The 19,680-nt window shown below is 45.1% G+C and overlaps 1 protein-coding gene and 1 pseudogene across 2 annotated transcripts in view; one reads left to right on the top strand and one right to left on the bottom strand.

The window, feature by feature from the left end:
* RHBDD1 (rhomboid domain containing 1) overlaps positions 1 to 19,680 on the top strand; it is a 137,208-nt gene that overhangs the window by 66,457 nt on the left and 51,071 nt on the right. For both annotated transcript variants that reach the window (XM_040428075.1, XM_040428076.1), the window contains exons 5-6: positions 1,254 to 1,307; positions 6,312 to 6,440. In XM_040428075.1, coding sequence (XP_040284009.1) covers positions 1,254 to 1,307; positions 6,312 to 6,440 — 183 coding nt within the window. The remainder of the gene's footprint in view (positions 1 to 1,253; positions 1,308 to 6,311; positions 6,441 to 19,680) is intronic.
* LOC121000175 lies at positions 1,447 to 1,546 on the bottom strand (annotated as a pseudogene).

The following is a 19,680-nucleotide window of genomic DNA, read 5'->3' on the forward strand; positions in this document are numbered from 1 at the left end:
TAATTGCTTTATTGTATTTATTGCTGTGTATAGTGATTAATTGCTTTATTGTATTTATTGCTGTGTATAGTGATTGCTACATTTGGCAAAGGAACAGACATGCAACAAAAGGACATTAAACAAAGACAAGTTAGAGGTAGTCCCCAGGGCACCCCAACAGATAAAGGGAATGTAAGGTTAGAATGAGTTGGCAAAAAGAGAGAATCCATGACAGTGTTGGATTGAGAAGTATGGAATCTGCAGACGCAAAGAGTTATCAGATAAGATGAATATAATTAACTTTATAAAACTTTGCAGTGAATCCGTAATTAATATAATTTTAAAGGATAACTGTCATATTTTCATCAAGAAATCAATTTTAGTATATTTTACTGCTGCAGCAGCATTATGCATAAAGCAATCTTTAGTTTCTTCACTTACCACTGTTTTCCTTGAGTTTTCCCCTTAGTTACGACTGTTTTGAATCCTACATTATGAGGATCTTCTTAAGATGGCTCCTCTGCCAGTTCTCTGAGGACAAAACTGCATTCCGTCAGGTCACATACAAACTTGCTGTAGCCAGCAGCTTCCTGCCAGCCAATCAGATTGGATTACTGAGAGACACGCCTCCTCACTCTGAAGCCTAATGCAGGCATGCAGTGTGAAGGACCGCCCCTCTGTTTTCCTAGCCGGAGACAGATGAGCCATAGCAGCGATCTTTTAAGGGAGCAGTGGAAAGGGACATGAGACATTAATGAAAGCTGTTATTATAAGGTAATTACAGATCTTTTGGCAATCATTGACAGACTAACTCAAGTATACATGCCTAGCTCTAATAAACTAGCAAATAAAAAAAAATATGACAGTTATCTTTTAAGGCTGGCATAAATTGGATCCAATGTAAACAGGTAATTTTAAATGAGTAGAAGTTTAGATCACTGCGTCTCAACCTATGAGGTGGACATCACCAAAGAGGCACCCCTAGTTGTTTGGGAGGCGTAGGTGGTGAGGCAGTTTTCACAGAAGCAATTATGACCTACACAGTCCCATTCTATGGCTCCATGGCTTATGATTTAAGCATAAACTTCCATTACAGATGGTAGGGCCCATGCATAATCTTGGTCTGTCTGCTGAGGCCCCAGTATAAAAAGTTTGGTTAGCCCTGTTTTAGGTGAAGAGGGGCAGTAATGATTGAAGGCTGGGGAAGGAAGTTATGAAGAAATATATGTTGAGCCTGTCAATCGGATTTAACAGAATTTATTTATTTTTTTTAGTATCATTTTTCACCAATGACCGTCCAGCAAGACAACAGAGTTACTACAATTCTGGTATGAAGTTTTAATTTCCATATCATAATCTTGTATGATAATATTTACGAGCAACTATAAAATAGGACGTCGCAACTCCACAAAAGTGTATTTAAACCACACAGAAAATGGATACAAAATGTCTAAAAAAAAAACTTTTAAAAATATGGAACACTTGACACATTTGCGTGTCATCGCACAGGGGCCATGCTAATCTTCTCTGTGTCGTTCCAGTTTTAGTATATGTGCTGCCGAAGCACATTCATGAAGCGTTCTATATTTTTTGGCCCATTAGCCACATGGTGGTTTTATGATATGCTGTAGTATTGAGCAAATCAAAGTCAAATTGACTTCGATCCGAATTTCAGGAAAAATCTGATTTGCCACAAAGCCGAAATTCCTCACGCTTCGTGGTAATTAATCTATTTTTCTTTAAATAGCGGTAAAAAAATAAAAAACTTACTCACCTCATACATTTGCTCACGGAGAGGCTGTTGCCATCTCATACTTTGGGCGTCTCGCCATTTTTCCTTACATAGGGATCATGAAGCAGCTGTACTATAAGGAAGGAAAAGCAGATGACGTCAACCATGGTTGGATTCAACAGTTGAGAGCCTTGTTCATATTTATTAATTTTTAAAATTTATTTTATGCACTTGTATAGCGCTGACATATTCCGCAGCGCATTACAGACGTTATCATCACTTTCTGTTCCCAGTGGGGCTCACAATGTAAGTTCCCTATCAATATGTGGAGTGTGTGATGAAAATTAGAGTAACCGGAGGAAACCTCCACAAACATGGGAAGAACATAAAAACTCCATGCAGATGTTGTCCTTGGTTGGATTCAAACCTAGAACCCCAGCGCTGCAAGGCACTAGTGCTAACCACTGAGCCACCATACTGTATTGAGAGGATACCAATAGAGGGCACTTAGTCTGCAGTGAGACATTTTTTATCCATTTCCACTGTGGTTTCAATACACTTTTGCAGAGTTGCAAGGTTCTAGTTTCTATTTGCTTGGATTTGAGAGTCTGACCCATCTCATTTAAGGCCAAGCTGCACTTACAATCTGAGACTATATTGTTAATATTTATGAGCATATTATAATCTTGTTGGCGAGCTTCTGAGCCCCATAAACATTTTGTTGGGCCACCATTTTGCTCATATCCATCCATCGTAATGTTAGGTTTACATTGAGAGGCTGATCTGATTTAACTCTGGACCTACATAATCTGTATCGTACATGACCATTGTTCATATTTGACTTGTACTTTTCATTATATACTTATAACTGGTCATTGTGCATACTCCTCTTGTATGCTTTTAGTCATTTTGTATCTAAGACTCTTCAGTTTACAAACACCATAGCATACCTTAAAGTGTAACTGTCATATTTTTTTACTAGACATTAAGCCCGTTACAATAACGGGCGCTAGAACAGTAGTGCTGGCACTGTGATGGGGGATCTGTGTATAGCACTGTTATGGGGGGATCTGTGGATGGCACTGTGATGGGGGATCTGTGGATGGCATTGTTATGGGGGGATCTGTGGATGACACTGTTATGGGGGATCTGTGGATGGCATTCTTATGGGGGCGCTGTGGCTGACACTGTTATGGGGCTGGTCTGTGGCTGACACTGTTATGGGGGTATATGTGGCTGACACTGTTATGGGGGTATCTGTGGATGACACTGTTATCGGGCTGGTCTGTGGCTGACATTTATTGGGGTCTGTGGGTGTCATCCACAGATCCCCCCATAACAGTGTCGCTGTTTAGTGTGAATGTAATGGCAGCGGGGCCCGGTGAAGTCACTGTATTGCACCGGCCCCGCCCAGAGTAGTAATACTTTGAATAACTAGAGGCTGGTAGCCAGGCCCCTCCAAAACACAGTGGCGAGATTGGTTTCGCCACAAACTGTAATAATAATAATAACGATCTTCACTTCTTCACTTGCTACATGGTGAGGCAGGAGGCCGGGCGGGCGGCCAGGCACTGGCAGCGTAACTCACTACGTCATGCCCCTGCGCCGACTGCTTCATTCATGCAGTGGGCGGATCAGGGGCGTCACTTAGTGAGTTACGTTACCAGTGCCTGGCCGCCCACCAGGCCTCCTGCCTCACCATGTAGTAAGTGAGCGGGGCAGGTGCAATACAGTGACTGCCCCCTCTGCCATTACAATAGGATGCTGCACATGTAGTGTCCGTGGAGTGTGTGGCGATGGAGCGGCGTCTGGCCGCACTGCACGTGTGGGGAAGCGGGCGCATGCGCAGTGCGGCATAATGAGTAAGATAGCCGGATCTCAGTGTGGACGGCTCCCCGGGATCTGTGACGGCTGCGATGTCCCGTGTGCTCCGGGCAGAGTATAACTCTGAAAGCCGCTGTGCCCGGCTCCCGGCGTCCTCCTCTCTGAGCGCTTCTGTCCCGCCGCTGTGCCCCCGAGCCCGGCTCTGCCACCTGGATGGGCCTCTGTGTGTGTCCGTCCGCTGCGCATGCGCACTTCTATAATCGGCACACACGCACGGACACCAGCCCTGAGCACGTACACAGGGCTTTTATTAGTATAGATAATATTTTCTCTTAGTGTAATACTGACTTATATGTAGCTGTAATATGCGTCACTGGCACTGACTTTTGGCTGAGACTGCAGGCACTGTGACTGGTGGCTGATATGACTGGTAGTGCTCAGACCACTTGCACTGTGACTGGAGACTGATACAGCTGTCACTGACTGGTGGTGCTGAGAGCACTGGCACTGTGACTGGTGGCTTATACTGCTGGCACTGACTGCTGGCACTGACTGGTGGTGCTGAGCCTGTGGGCACTGTGACTGGTGCCTGAGATGGCTGGCACGGACTGGTGGTGCTGAGACTGCAGCTGATGGCTGAAACAGCTGGCACTTACTGGTGGCTGAGACGACTGGCAGTGCCACGTGGTGCTGAGACTGCTGTCACTGTGACTGGTGGCTGATACGGCTGGCACTGACTGGTGGTGCTGAGACCACTGGCACTGTGACTGGTGGCTGATAAAGCTGGCACTAACTGGTGGTGCTGAAACCACTGTCACTGTGACTGGTGGCTAATACGCTTGGCACTGACTGGTGGTGCTGAGACTGCTGTCACCTTGACTGGTGGCTGATACAGCTGGCACTGACTGCTAGGACTGACTGGTGGTGCTGAGACGACTGGCAGTGCCACGTGGTGCTGAGACTGCTGGCGCGTTTTGGTGTCCGCCTGGCGGTGCGGAGCCGAACGGATCCATCCTGACTTACAATGTAAGTCAATGGGGACGGATCCCTTTACATTGACACAATATTGGTGCAATTGTAAACGGATCCGTCCCCCATTGACTTTCAATGTAAAGTCAGGAGTCCCTATTTTAGGCTACTTTCACACCTGCGCTAGGTGCGGATCCGTCTGGTATCTGCACAGACGGATCCGCTCCTATAAATGCAAACGATGGTATCCGTTCAGTGCGGATCCGTCTGCATAACAGCTTTTTCAGATCTGAGTTTTCACTATCGTGAAAACTCAGATCCGACAGTATATTCTAACACGGGCGTTCCCATGGTGATGGGGACGCTTCAAGTTAGAATATACTAAGAACTGTGTATATAACTGCCCCCTGCTGCCTGGCAGCACCCGATCTCTTACAGGGGGCTGTGATCCACACAATTAACCTCTCAGGTGCCGCACCCAGTATTTGAAAGCATTGGTGGCCAGTGCGGGCCCCCCCCCTCCCTCCCCAGTATTAAAAGCATTGGTGGCCAGTGCGGCCCGCCCTCCCTCCCTCCCTCCCCAGTATAAAAAGTATTGGTGGCCAGTGCGGCCCCCCCCCCCTCCCCAGTTTTAAAAGCATTGGTGGCCAGTGCGGCTCCCCCCTCCCTCCCTAGTATTAAAAGCATTGGTGGCCAGTGCGGCCCCGTCTCCCTCCCTCCCTCCCCAGTATTAAAAGCATTGGTGGCCAGTGCGCCCTCCCCCTCCCTCCCCAGTATTAAAAGCATTTGTGGCCAGTGCGGCCCCCCCCCTTTCCCTCCCCAGTATTAAAAGCATTGGTGGCCAGTGCGGCTCCCTCCCTCCCCAGTATAAAAAGCAATATGTGGCCAGTGCAGCCCCCCCCTCCCTCCCCAGTATTAAAAGCAATATGTGGCCAGTGTGGTCCCCCCTCCCTCCCCAGTATTAAATTCATTGGTGGCCAGTGCCCCCCTCCCTTCCTTCCCAGTATTATATTCATTGGGGGCCAGTGCGGTGCCCCCCTCCCTCCCTCCCTCCCCAGTATTAAATTCATTAGTGGCCAGTGCGGCCCCCCTCCCTCCCTCCCCAGTATTATATTCATTGGTGGCCAGTGCGGCCTCCTCTCCCCCCACCCCTAATTAAAATCACCCTCCCCCCATCATTGGTGGCAGCGGAGAGTTCCCATCGGAGTCCCAGTTTAATCGCTGGGGCTCCGATCGGTTACCATGGCAGCCAAGACGCTACTGCAGTCCTGGCTGCCATGGTTACTTAGCAATTTTAGAAGCATTATACTTACCTCCGCTGTCTGTGGCCGGCCGTGAGCTCCTCCTACTGGTAAGTGAAAGGTCTGTGCGGCGCATTACTTATAGCATAGACCTTTCACTTACCAGTAGGAGGAGCGCCCGGCTGGATGACGTAGGGGCGGTCCTCCACACTGCATGCCTGCATTAGGCTTCAGAGTGAGGAGGCGTGTCTCTCAGTAATCTAACCTGATTGGCTGGCAGGGAGCTGCTGGCTAAAGCAAGTGTGTATGGGAAGTAAGGGAAAGCAGTTTTGGCCTCAGAGAACTGGCAGAGGGGCCATCTTGAGAAGATCCTCATATTGTAGAGGTTAAAACAGTCGTAACTAAGGGAAAAACTCAAAGAAAACAGTGGTATGTGAAGAAACTAAAGATTGCTTTATGCAGTAACATATGCTAAAATAGATTTTTTTTTAAATGAAAACATGGCAGTTACACTTTAAAAGTAATGTAAAAGTGTTAAACCTAAACAGTAAACGTTTTTCAAATAGGGTATGCCAGGTATCCAGAGTACCAGTTCCAAGGAAACCGTGCTCCGGGGGCCTATAATGTGTACACTGGAGGGCTTAATGAAGAAGAACAGCTGCAGCAAGCCATAAGGGAGAGTCTTAATGGCCCAGGTATGGATTTTATGACTTGGCTGATTTAAATTAGTTGGGAAAACACATGTTAAATAGTAAATGTGTTTCAAGATTAGAAGGCATGAAGTTCTTGTAATTGAATGTACTTGGCAAGTATCAGAAGCAAAAGGATAATGATGAACTGAACAGCATCCAGGGGTACAACTAATGATGTCTTTATTTATATGAAGTTACAGCATTATTGTGCCTTGGGTTTTACAATATTCATTTATGTATTCTGTATGATGTACTCAGGAATGTCCGAGGTGACTTCTGTTATCTGAAGCACTTATTTCTGTACACTAGATTTCGTACATTTGCCAGCAGAGGTTTGGCAACTGGAGTCCATATTATTCTAATAACTCAGGGTTGTAATTAAAGGGGTTCTCTGATTCCATAATGATTTTTTATGTATCTAGAGTACCCCCAACACTGCCCATGTACCTTTTTTTCCCCCTCATATCAGCACTTTCCATCCCTTGTGGTTGACATCAGTACTTCCTGGAAGGATGCTTACATGGATTACTTACTGTTTCCTGTTGGGTTTGCTAACCATCCCCATGATCCATTTAAATGTCCAGATCCCTTAGAGCATGCACACACCTAGACAGACAGACAGTGCCGAAACGCAGTCACAGTGGTGGAATCATAGTGCACATGTGTCTTCCAAGTGACACTTCTCACAGAAAACGTCCTGGCTGCAATGTATAGTGACGTCCGCAATGACGATCATACATTGCAGCGACTGGGAAGAGGGAAGACAGCATCCAGATCGGGATGTCAGCAGAAGCAGCCAAATCCATCCGGGGGCCATCATGTGACTATAAGGTATAGTGTGGAATTGGCAGCGCGATGGAAGAGTAAGGCTACTTTCACACTAGCGTTTTTGCTGGATCCGGCAGGGTTCAGCAAAAACGCTTCCGTTACTGATAATACAGCCATCTGCATCCGTTATGAACGGATACGGTTGTATTATCTTTAACATTGCCAAGACGAATCCGTCATGAACGTCAATGGAGGATGGATCCGTTTTCTATTGTTGCAGAGAAAACGGATCCGTCCCCATTGACTTGTATTGGGGGTCATGCCGGATCCATCTTGCTCCTCATCCCAGGACGGAGAGCAAACTACAACATGTTGCGGTTTGCTCTTCAGTATGGGAACGCAACTAAACGGAACGGAATGCATTTTGGAGCATTCAGTTCAGTTTTGTCCCCATTTTTTTCCGGTATTGAGCCCCTATGACGGATCTCAATACTGAGAAAATAAAACGCTAGTGTGAAAGTAGCCTAAGCACTGCCCAAACCAGCTTACTTTTACAGGTCTTTTAATAATCGTACCAAAGAACCCCTTTAAGAAAGTATTAAAGGGAACTTAAACCTTTCCTGAAAGTACAGACACAGCAGCACTTCTCAGAGCACTTACAGCTTGCATTGGCTCTGCCCTGCTTTTCCAGCATGCGGAGTATGGATGCTATATACTTTCGATGTATCCATACTCTGCATGCTGGCAAAGCATAGCCAATGCAAGCCCGAAAGTGTGGCAGCACCATCCGTGTTTTCAGTACAGGCTTAGGTCTCCTTTAATGTATCCTGATAAGCCAGAACCTCAGTTCATTTTACCAGAATGAACAATCTTCCTGTGTTACAAGTCAACTTAATACCAAAGGCCTGAACAATATTTTACATGAATTACCTTTCCAACCCCTGAGGCCCTAGCCAGTTAGCAGAACAAATGATCCTTTACTGCAGCACCCTACATGTGTGGCTGTGCTTGATACTGCAGCCAAACCCGTTCAAGTCATAATACAGAGGAGGGACCAAAGTATAGTACCCTAGAGGGGGCACTAGCATTCCTACATCTAACTATCACAGCAGAGGGATTAAGCAAAGTATTCAAGTTCACCTGCCAGTTTACTCTTATCCTGCTGGAGCCAAGATAAAGTTAAAGTCGTTACGCTTCACCAAGTCTGGAGTCTGCTTACTCCACCAACTGCAGCTCCTTTGTTGCTGCGGGGCCTAACCCTAGGGAGTGATGGTATCCAGGTAGGAGCACCGTGACACAAACTATTAAGGCCACAACATACCACTCCGCATTCCTAAACACTGGGGGGTGGCACGTTGCAATAGCGACAATGGTCCTTTGCTTTGCTTATCTGGAAATACCTTTGAAGCATAACATTTATATTTATATTTATATTTTTTTTTATGATGCCCTTATCCATATTTTCCATCCCCTTATGTCATATGTGTGAGGTTAAATTTGTTTTTTATAGATGGATGGTTGGCTCACAACTAGTGGCTATGACGGGTGCTACTAACTCGACTTGGGTGCCCGACCCAAAAAAGGCAAATAGAAACAAAAAAGGAGAGTGAGCACTCACAACATTCGGACCACAGGATATCAGGATCAATGGGATATTTATTAGGACCTAATAGGCCCAATCACATATAAAATCACTAAAATTAGCTAAAAAGTTGGTACCAATAAATATACTGACGAAGGGTATTCAATATTAATATCACAATTCAACAGACATATATGGAACACTAAAGTTGCTGGAGTGCACTCCTGGTGCTTGTAGTGCAACAAACTATATCAGAAAGTGTCCAACAGATTAGAAGAGGCCACCTGTGGACCTTGTATTGCCGCAAACCGCTTCTCAAATGATCATATCCGGAGATCCTTTCAGCGGGTCTATTTCCAAACAGTCTATATAGACAAAATGTGCTCAATGTCCTATAGAACACTCTGTACTTATTTGTGGATAACAGTACGGCCGCTCAAAGTAGTATATGAGAACTACTTATATGTCCAACTTGGGGGTAAGGTTCCTACCTGGTCCCTGATGTTTGCTCCCGCTGCCGCATCTCAGAGTCTTCCACGAGAGGCGAGCTGCGCCGGCCGCTTCGGCGTCTCGCGTCAGCCGTCTCGCACTGATGACGTCACACTATCGCGGGATTACACAGGCAGTGGCGGTACCTTGATCGTGATGTCCGTAGTTGTATACTGGAGCGGTCCTTGTAGATGCAAAGATGTTTCTCCTTTTTTTGAGTTATTATCGCATGGCCATGCAATGTAGATCCAGAAGATTAGGTGGGCGCTTCTCTCCTTAACACCAGACGCGTTTCGGGGCGTCTACACCCCTTCCTCAGTGGTTGAAGCGCCACTCATACTTCTCCACCTTTTATAGTCCATTGGGTGATCCATAAACTCCGGATCCTGGATTCATTTTGATACAATTTCACCATTGCGGTTGTAATGCGGTTTAGTTGCGGTTTTTTCAACTCAATTGCGTTTTATCTAATAATATAACTAACGTATTACAGAGTTGTGCTGTATTAAATTTCAAAGTGACACAAGTTAAAAAATCACATTTTAATATGTAAAATCTCAAATACACTAAAAATATAAAAATATAAATACACATAAATCTTCATTATAATTAAAACATTCCCATTATAATCCCTTGGCTGAAAACTCTATTCCTATTCTAAAAGTTTGTAACTGTAGGTTGATAGGGAGAATCAGGACAGATAATGGGATTCAGATGTTATGGGTGGTGATCCCTTCTCCGAGAGGGGATCCCAGTGCCAGGAAACGGCAAAAACATGGGATCCTCCATCAGAAACGGGAACACCACCCTATAGAAAACCAAAAATCTCCAGATCTGAATTCAGGCCTGCTGGCAATAAGCAGCCAAATTCATATATATGTTTCGATTCAGCTCTGGACATCCTCTTAATAAAATCACCCCCTCTCCAGTGTTTATTGATTTTTTCTAGCGCTACAAAAAATAATTTAGACGGGTCCCTGCCATGTACCTCGTCGTAATGCTTAGAAAGTGAGTGTTTCGCATATCCCTTTTTGATGTTCGAAATATGTTCGCTGATCCTAGTTTTTAGCAATCTTTTTGTTCTGCCAATATACTGGCGCTTGCAAGGACACTGTATCAGATAAATGACTCCGGATGAGTTACACGTAAGGCAATCACTAATCTCCCAAGTAAAAGAGTTATGTGCTGAGTGTATTGTATCTATTTTTCTTTCTTGTAGGCTCATCCTACATCCCATACACCTCCCACATTTATAGAACCCTTTCAAACTTAGAAAAGAGCCCAAATTTGTTGTAGTTCTTTTTTCTTTTACCAACGGGGCTACTCTAAGTTTCAGACTAGAGGCCTTAGTATATACTATTTTCGGTAGGTTGGGTAATTGTGGACCTATTACTTTGTCACTTAATATATGATACCAGTGTTTGCTAATGATATTTTTAATCTTTTTATAGTTGCTATTGAAGGGAAGGATCATCTTAATATCCATCTTGGATTCTTCAGATGCTCCACTTGCCCCTTTATCTTCAAAAAAGGATTTTCTTTCTAATTCCCTCACTTTATTTAAAGAATCATCTAAAACACTGACTGGGTATTGTTTATCCAAAAATTGGAGTTTCATTTTGGCTGCCTCTTCCTCAAATTTATCCGAATTCGTACAATTCCTTTTGATCCTCCGGAATTGTCCCAGGGGAACATTTAGTAACCACCTAGGTAGGTGGCAGCTATTAAAGAGAATAAAACCATTCTTGGCAGACGGTTTTTGATATGTGCTACACAAATAACGGTCCTCCTCTCTTTTTATTAATATATCCAAAAATTCTGTTTCCTCCTTAATATTGGATGTGAAAACTAAATTCAAATCATTCTTATTAATCCCTTCCAAGAATTCAAATAGATCTGCCTCTCCTTTCCTCCAAATAAATATTACATCATCGATGTAGCGCCGCCATAGGACCAGGTCCGCCCCAAGTCTGGGCTCGATGACAATAGATTCCCATTCTGCCAAAAATAAATTGGCGTAACTCGGAGCGAACCTGGTCCCCATGGCGGTGCCACACTGCTGCAGAAAGTATTCCCCCTCAAAATAAAAATAATTGTCGCAAAATATATTGGATCCCTTCCAGTATTAATTGAATTTAAGGGGTCTTCAAATGTGCCACTTTTTATCAATTGCTGTTTAACTGCCTCCAATCCCTGTTGATGATCTATAACTGTATATAGGGATTGGATATCTAAAGTCCCTATAATCCAATCTGGTTCAATTATTAGTCCTTCTAGGATCTGGATAATCTGTGTGGTATCCCTCAAATAGGACTTGATGTTTTTAACCAGAGGTTGTAATTGAGTGTCTATATATCTCGATAGGTTGGATGTAATAGATCCTATCCCGGACACTATAGGGCGTCCCGGGGGATCTATCAAGCTTTTATGGACCTTTGGTAGACAGTAGAAGGTAGGTAGTCTTCTTTCTGTCCCCAAAATAAATTCTGATTCCTGTTTCAGGAGAATCCCTTGTTCCAACCCTTTCTTACACAGATCTTCCAAACCCTGGTTAAACTTTACTATTGGGTCACCCTTGAGCTTCATATATATCTTCTTATCAGCCAATTGTCTCAGACATTCTTTGTTGTATTGATCAGTGTCTAAAACTACTGTCGCACCGCCCTTATCGGCCGGGCGTATAGTGACACTGTTATCTTTCTGAAGTGTTTTGATGGCCTGAATCTCCCGTTTTGTTAGATTGTTATTATTGGGGGGTCTAGCTTTAATCTTTCTAAGGTCATCTTCTACACACTTCTGAAATGTGGCAATTTCCCTGCTAATCTCGTTCCGCGGGAACATTTTAGATTTATTTTTCAGAGAGGTATATTTAATTGACTCTATTGGTCTCCTATCGGGACAGTCCCTGATCTGGGGATTTTTTATGTAATATTTTTTAAGGCAAAGGTTTCTAATGAATTTTTGAACACCAATATAAGTCGAAAATTTATCCATGGTATTGGACGGGGCAAATTTCAACCCCTTATTTAATAAATTAATTTGTGAAATGGTGAGGGGTTTAGAACTCAAATTAATTAATTAAATTTAGTATGTGAGTGTCTCCGGTGCCGTGGTTCCCTTTCTTTTGCTTCTCCTTGTCTTTCTTTTCCTGGTGGTAGTGCTGTTGGTGATTTGTGTTGTTGTGATAGTGCATGTGCTGATTCCGTGTTTGGTAATTGGACTGAGAGTATTTCCCTGTTGCTTGTTGGTGCCTGGTGTTCATGTGTCTCAAATTGTATGGTGATCTGTGTCGTGGTGGTGTCTGATCTCTGTGTCTTGTGCGTGTCCTGTGATGTGCCGGGGTAAGGTCTAAAAAAGGTTGTCCTGCCAATTCTTCGTACCTATTGCTAACTGGTACATTATAGGTGCTAATCCTTTCCTCTCTACCCAGCTCCATATCTAACGGTCCCTGGTGAGAATTGTTAACATCTTCCGGAATCTCTACTGATCTCACCTGTTGTTTATTCTTATAAACCTCTATATATTTTTTACTTTTCCTATTAATAATATCTACCTCCAACCTATCTATGCTTTTGCACAGTCTATCCTGCCACATATTAAATTCTGTGTTCTTTGGGTATTTGTCTATGTGTTCCCTTAACTTCCCAATTTTTATATTCAAGTGCCCCAGTATCTCTGTTCTTCTCTTATTGATCAATCCCATCAGGGCAATCGACTGACTAGTCAATAAGTCACTCCACTCCCTGGAAAATTTGTCACTAATGAGGTCCTGAGCTGGACTTTTAATAATTAATAATCCTTTTGGGATCTTAGTTTCCTCTACATAATACCGTAGGGAGCGGATCTCCCAATGTTGCCTCAGCTGTTTATGCAACAATTGTTCAAGATTCCTAAAACTCTCTGTCATGGTATTATTCTCTGCAACTTCATTAAAATTACAGTCATCAAACTTATAACTTTCAGCATTCAGACTGTTTGGAAATAGACCCGCTGAAAGGATCACCGGATATGATCATTTGAGAAGCGGTTTGTGGCAATACAAGGTCCACAGGTGGCCTCTTCTAATCTGTTGGACACTTTCTGATATAGTTTGTTGCACTACAAGCACCAGGAGTGCACTCCAGCAACTTTAGTGTTCCATATATGTCTGTTGAATTGTGATATTAATATTGAATACCCTTCGTCAGTATATTTATTGGTACCAACTTTTTAGCTAATTTTAGTGATTTTATATGTGATTGGGCCTATTAGGTCCTAATAAATATCCCATTGATCCTGATATCCTGTGGTCCGAATGTTGTGAGTGCTCACTCTCCTTTTTTGTTTAAATTTGTTTTTTGTTTTTTTTTACATTAGTTTACAGGGTGGGTAGCACTCCCTTCTGGCCAGTGTTAAAGGGGTTGTCCGGGATTGAGGACTTTGTTACATTAGTACAAGACAGACAAACATATAACATATATCCATGTTCTACCTTTTCCACATATTTCTCAAACCCTGTTTTCTTATAGGAAATTCTTCGCCGGAAGTGAACTTTTCTTAGACTCGGTGACGTACCGGGTCCCTTGCAGGAGCGCTGAAGCCTCTTCTTCTGGCTGCTCAGGGAGCCCGGTGACCTCACCGGCACTGATGGGCGGGCTTTAGCACTGCTGTAGCCAGTAAAACAGCTAGGGCAGCGCTAAAGCCCGCCCATTAGAGCAGTTGACGTCACCGAACACACTGCCCGGCGGGAGCCTCCACCCGGCAGTGTGTTATTGTAAACAAAAGAGCCTTTGCCCTGAGCGATTTAGCGGCGCGCAAAGGAGAGCAATCAGAGCATGAACTGCTCCGATGCTCAAGTCAGGGGGCCTGCCTGGGTAAAAAAATTGAGGTTTGTCCGGGTTCAGCTCCGAACCCGGACAGCCCCTTTAAGGGGTTGGTATAGTGTGAATCCTTGGGGCCATAAAGAGAATCTGTCAGAACTCCTGACATCTCTGTCCTACTAAATATTTACATTCTCCTTAAAAAATAAAATAAAATTGGAGCATATTTTCTTAGAATGCTGTGTTGTACCATCCCTCTGTTATTCCTTCTGTAAATGGATAAAGAAAAGAGGTGTTACCATTACGCTTATCAGTGGGATCTTTACACCCTCTGCCAGTGTCCATTCAGTGCAAAAGGTGTGTAGGGTCGACAAATTGCAGGAATGTGTATATAGAGAGTTATTTAAGTATTTTCAACCCACACTCTCTGTTCCATGTAGCCCCATAGCCTGGAATTTGGGAAGTAATTGTAACCCAAACTGTGAACATGTCCTGTGCTCTGTGTAATACATTTTCTACAAAGCCAGAGAACCCATCCACTAGTATACAGCTATCAGAATGTGTCCAAGAGAAGGCTAAGTTGGAATAGTATCTCATTCTGAGTTATACATTTTATTATCTGTATTTGCCCATTTATAGGCGAGACTTTGATCGAAAATGAACAATACTATATACGTATAGTATACCTATAAGTGGCTTATATAGCACATCAGTAAATAACACGGTGCAGTTTCTCACAAAGACTAAAATATTGTAAACTCTTACAGTAAATGACATTAGGATAAAACCCGGATCACGCTGCGCTGAAACATTGTTGTTATTGGCCGGGGCTCCATCATGATTTAATGCTCTCCCAGATGATAACATGCATTTTCACAGCCGCTGACCATGCCACACTGACTAATAATTTTTTTTCTTCGCGTTGAATTTTGGCAACTCTTGTAACTTAAGAAAATAAAGGCCGTCTCTATGAATGCATGTTTTGTCTTAATTCCAATAACAACATTTTTCCACATCCAAGTCGTGAAACGTTTGGGGGCCGCATTAAATGAATCTCTTTTTACCTTCATTAACACCCAGGAGAAATATTTTAATTCCTGGAAATATCAAACATGCCCTTTATTAGCCGTCTGTTTTCATAACTGTGTTGCTGTCCTTCTCATATTTTCGTTAACGTGCACTCTCCCACTTAATGGATTTTATAGTATTAAACATGAATCTGCCTTTTATTGGTAGCAGGACTCGGCATTAGAGCGAGTTCAGAGTGATTTCAGGGAAAAACAGCGTGATCCACTCCCTAGACTATTAGAAGCACCAATATTCAGGTGGGAGGAAAGAACTATTGCAGGGTAATTCACTAAATACACTGAATCCTGGGGCACTGATAGGCAGCAGATTGGAGAGAAGCTCTCAACATGCTTTTTAGTAAATACTTAAAGGGATTATCCAACGTCTCCAACCCCCACCCCCCCTCCCCCCATGTGTCGGGCCTCTCACAACTAATTTACTTACCCCGCTCCCTGCGCCGCTCCTGGTCCCCGCATCGCCGCTGCTGCTTCTCCCGCCAATGGCAGGCAGTGACAGGGACGAGCCTCCCTAGCATCACCCGCGATACTAGGGGACCAGGAGCGGCGTGGGGAGCAGTGTAAGTATATTACCTGTGAGGGGCCCGGCACATGGGGGGCTGTTGGAGACGTTGGATAACCCCTTTAATAGTAAATAAAGAAAAAATTATTTGGGGTATCTTTTTCTAGAACTTTGCGTTGTGCCGCTCCTCTGTTATTCCTCCAGGAAATGTTTGAATTAATTAACAGCTGGGTGTTTCCATTCCCTTTGCCCATAGGGTTATGTCCCTACACTGTTTGACACTATCCCTATCTTTGCAAGAGAAATAATTAGCCCTATGTTTGCAAGAGGTGCATAGTACTAAGAAAAGATGCTCTAGAATTATTTTTGGAGGTAATGCAAGTATTTATCAAAAGAGGCATGCCAGAACTCACAGGTCCTCATTAGGTTTACAAAGCAGCACAATGTTACAATTGTGCATATAGTATCCCTCTTAAAGGGGTTGTCCGGGTTCAGAGCTGAACCCGGACATACCCTTATTTTCACCCAGGCAGCCCCCCTGAGGCTAGCATCGAAGCATCTCATGCTCCGATGCGCTCCCTTGCCCTGCGCTAGATCGCGCAGGGCAAGGTCTATTTTGTTTTCAATAACACACTGCCGGGCGGAAACTTCCGCCCGGCAGTGTGTTCGGTGACGTCACCGACTCTGATGGGCGGGCTTTAGCGCTGCCCTATCCGTTTTACTGGCTAGGGCAGCGCTAAATCCCGATCATTAGTGCCGGTGGCGTCACCAGGGTTCCTGGGAGCCTCATGGAGAGCCCCTGTACGTTTCCCTGCTCCGATCCTCATGTCAGGGGGGTTGCCGGGGTGAAAATGGAGATATGTCCGGGTTCAGCTGTGAACCCGGATGTGGCAAACCTAGCCACTTACAGAATGTCTTTCTTGTCTGTACCTCTTCACCTCCCCCCTTTTCCTGTCCCATTGTTTCCCCAGCAGGGTGTTGTCTCAGGGACACTGGGAGACCTGTGTAAACTAGCTGCAGTGTCCCCCCTCAACCTCCCATCAGCCCTTGCTATTGTCTGACCCCACCTTTCCTTGTACCATAGTAATCTATGTATTGTATGTAAATGAGGCTGTTGGCAGTTTGAAACCAGGTGCGCATGCCTAGTAAAGTCAGTTGACTCCCAAACTGTGTGTCGTCCAGTCACTGGGGAAATTGTCTCTTGGTTATTGACCTGCTTCTTCAGCTACAAGGGGATTTAAGTGAAGATATTGAGGGTATACCGTGAAGCTCCGCAACAATTGGTGGCAGCGGTGGGATACAAGCCTTGCAGCACAGCAAAGCAGCAGTTTGTTAAAACAGCCATTCGGATATACCGGAGTTCGAGAATATGTGCAGTCATTCGAACGAACGGTGAATGGAGACGAATTATGCAACATTGAAACGTACTACGTTAAAAGAATTATTGGAAGCAAGGGGAAGAATAGCCAGCAACAAAACCAAAGCTACTCTGGTGGCCGAACTCATGGAGGGGGACAGAGCGACCACTGCGGCAGCTCCACAGGAGACAGAGCCAACAGAATTTACAAGAGAGCTCAATAGCAGGTTAGCTTTTTACCCAAACACCCCCTCCATGGAGACACTGGAAAGACTGATAGCAGATGTACACGAGTACATTGTAGCGAAGCAAAATGCTATTCAGCGAGTCAGGGAAGGAGCCCCAGCGCCCACCAGCACTACCCAGGGAAAAGCTAAGATTCCCTACCAAGCTTTTAAAAAGTACACAGAAGGAGAAAGTGATATTGACGAATACCTACAGGATTTCGAAAGGTTGTGCCAGCTACACGACATCAGCCCAGCCGACCAAGTACCCCTGCTGGCAGGTAGATTGTCAGGCCGCGCCGCAGAGGCATACCGGACCGTCCCAGACGAAGACATCAGGAATTATCCCAAAGTCAAACAAGCCATCCTAGCACGGTATGCCATTACCTCTGAGGCATACCGACTCAAATTCCGGGACATCAAGAAACAAACAAAAGACTCACACACTGAATGGGCACACCGACTACAACGAGCCGCCAAGGGGTGGATGGAAGCGGCACGGGTCACCACTATGGAAGAGATGTTCCAGTTAATAGTAATGGAGCAGTTTTTTAATGGACTAACCACAGAACTTCAAAATTGGGTACGAGATCGCAAACCCCGTACCCTACCAGAGGCAGCCAAGCTAGCTGACGAGTTCCAAGACACCAGGCGAGATCAACGCACACCACACTGGACCACGTTTGGATCTACCACCCCTCTGCCAGCAGTGACTACCTTGGCTCACCCACGACCAGCCGCGAGCCACAACCCGTACCCTGCTAGGTACAATACCCGACCACCGATCCGCTGCCACACCTGCAACCAACAGGGGCACATCCAGAGAGACTGCCCACGTAACCGACCTCGCCAGAACTGGAACCACCAGGGTCCTTCTCCCCCCAATCGGGCTGCAGTACACTGCTGCCAAAGAGAATCTGTGCTCCCAACATCCACAGTCACCTCAAAAGAAGAGCCTCTGGGGATCCTACACGAGGTAAACCCCATACAAGCCGCCTCAGACAACCGCCAGGGGCACCGCCAGGTGGTACACATGGAGGGCAAGAGTATACAAGGATTACGTGACTCTGGGGCCACGTTAACCCTGGTCCAAAATCATTTGGTGCCTAAGCACACCCTCACCGGAGACTGTGTAGCTGTACGGGTGGCAGGGGGAGCAATTTACAAAGTTCCCACTGCCAAGGTGCATTTGAATTGGGGGGCAGGGCATGGAAACGTGGAGGTGGGAATTATGCAGGATTTGCCCGCTGATGTTATTTTGGGCAACGACTTGGGGGAGCTCACCTCTGCTTTTGTCCCTCAACCAACTATCCAAGAGGCCTACCCGGTTGTTACCCGGCAGCAAACACGCACCACGGCTCCATCCGATCACACTGAGGCTCAGGTAAACAATATGCCACACACCCCTCCTATTCTCCCCTGGGATGCCCCCCTGGAATTTGGCAGTGAGGTGGCCCTAGATCCCTCCCTGCAGGTATATACACTGCATGCAGAATTATTAGGCAAATGAGTATTTTGGCCACATCATCCTCTTTATGCATGTTGTCTTACTCCAAGCTGTATAGGCTCGAAAGCCTACTACCAATTAAGCATATTAGGTGATGTGCATCTCTGTAATGAGAAGGGGTGTGGTCTAATGACATCAACACCCTATATTAGGTGTGCATAATTATTAGGCAACTTCCTTTCCTTTGGCAAAATGGGTCAAAAGAAGGACTTGACAGGCTCAGAAAAGTCAAAAATAGTGAGATATCTTGCAGAGGGATGCAGCACTCTTAAAATTGCAAAGCTTCTGAAGCGTGATCATCGAACAATCAAGCGTTTTATTCAAAATAGTCAACAGGGTCGCAAGAAGCGTGTGGAAAAACCAAGGCGTAAAATAACTGCCCATGAACTGAGAAAAGTCAAGCGTGCAGCTGCCAAGATGCCACTTGCCACCAGTTTGGCCATATTTCAGAGCTGCAACATCACTGGAGTGCCCAAAAGCACAAGGTGTGCAATACTCAGAGACATGGCCAAGGTAAGAAAGGCTGAAAGACGACCACCACTGAACAAGACACACAAGCTGAAACGTCAAGACTGGGCCAAGAAATATCTCAAGACTGATTTTTCTAAGGTTTTATGGACTGATGAAATGAGAGTGACTCTTGATGGGCCAGATGGATGGGCCTGTGGCTGGATTGGTAAAGGGCAGAGAGCTCCAGTCCGACTCAGATGCCAGCAAGGTGGAGGTGGAGTACTGGTTTGGGCTGGTATCATCAAAGATGAGCTTGTGGGGCCTTTTCAGGTTGAGGATGGAGTCAAGCTCAACTCCCAGTCCTACTGCCAGTTTCTGGAAGACACCTTCTTCAAGCAGTGGTACAGGAAGAAGTCTGCATCCTTCAAGAAAAACATGATTTTCATGCAGGACAATGCTCCATCACACGCGTCCAAGTAC

Source organism: Bufo bufo, chromosome 4 (genome assembly GCF_905171765.1).
Source record: "Bufo bufo chromosome 4, aBufBuf1.1, whole genome shotgun sequence".
Taxonomy (NCBI): domain Eukaryota; kingdom Metazoa; phylum Chordata; class Amphibia; order Anura; family Bufonidae; genus Bufo; species Bufo bufo.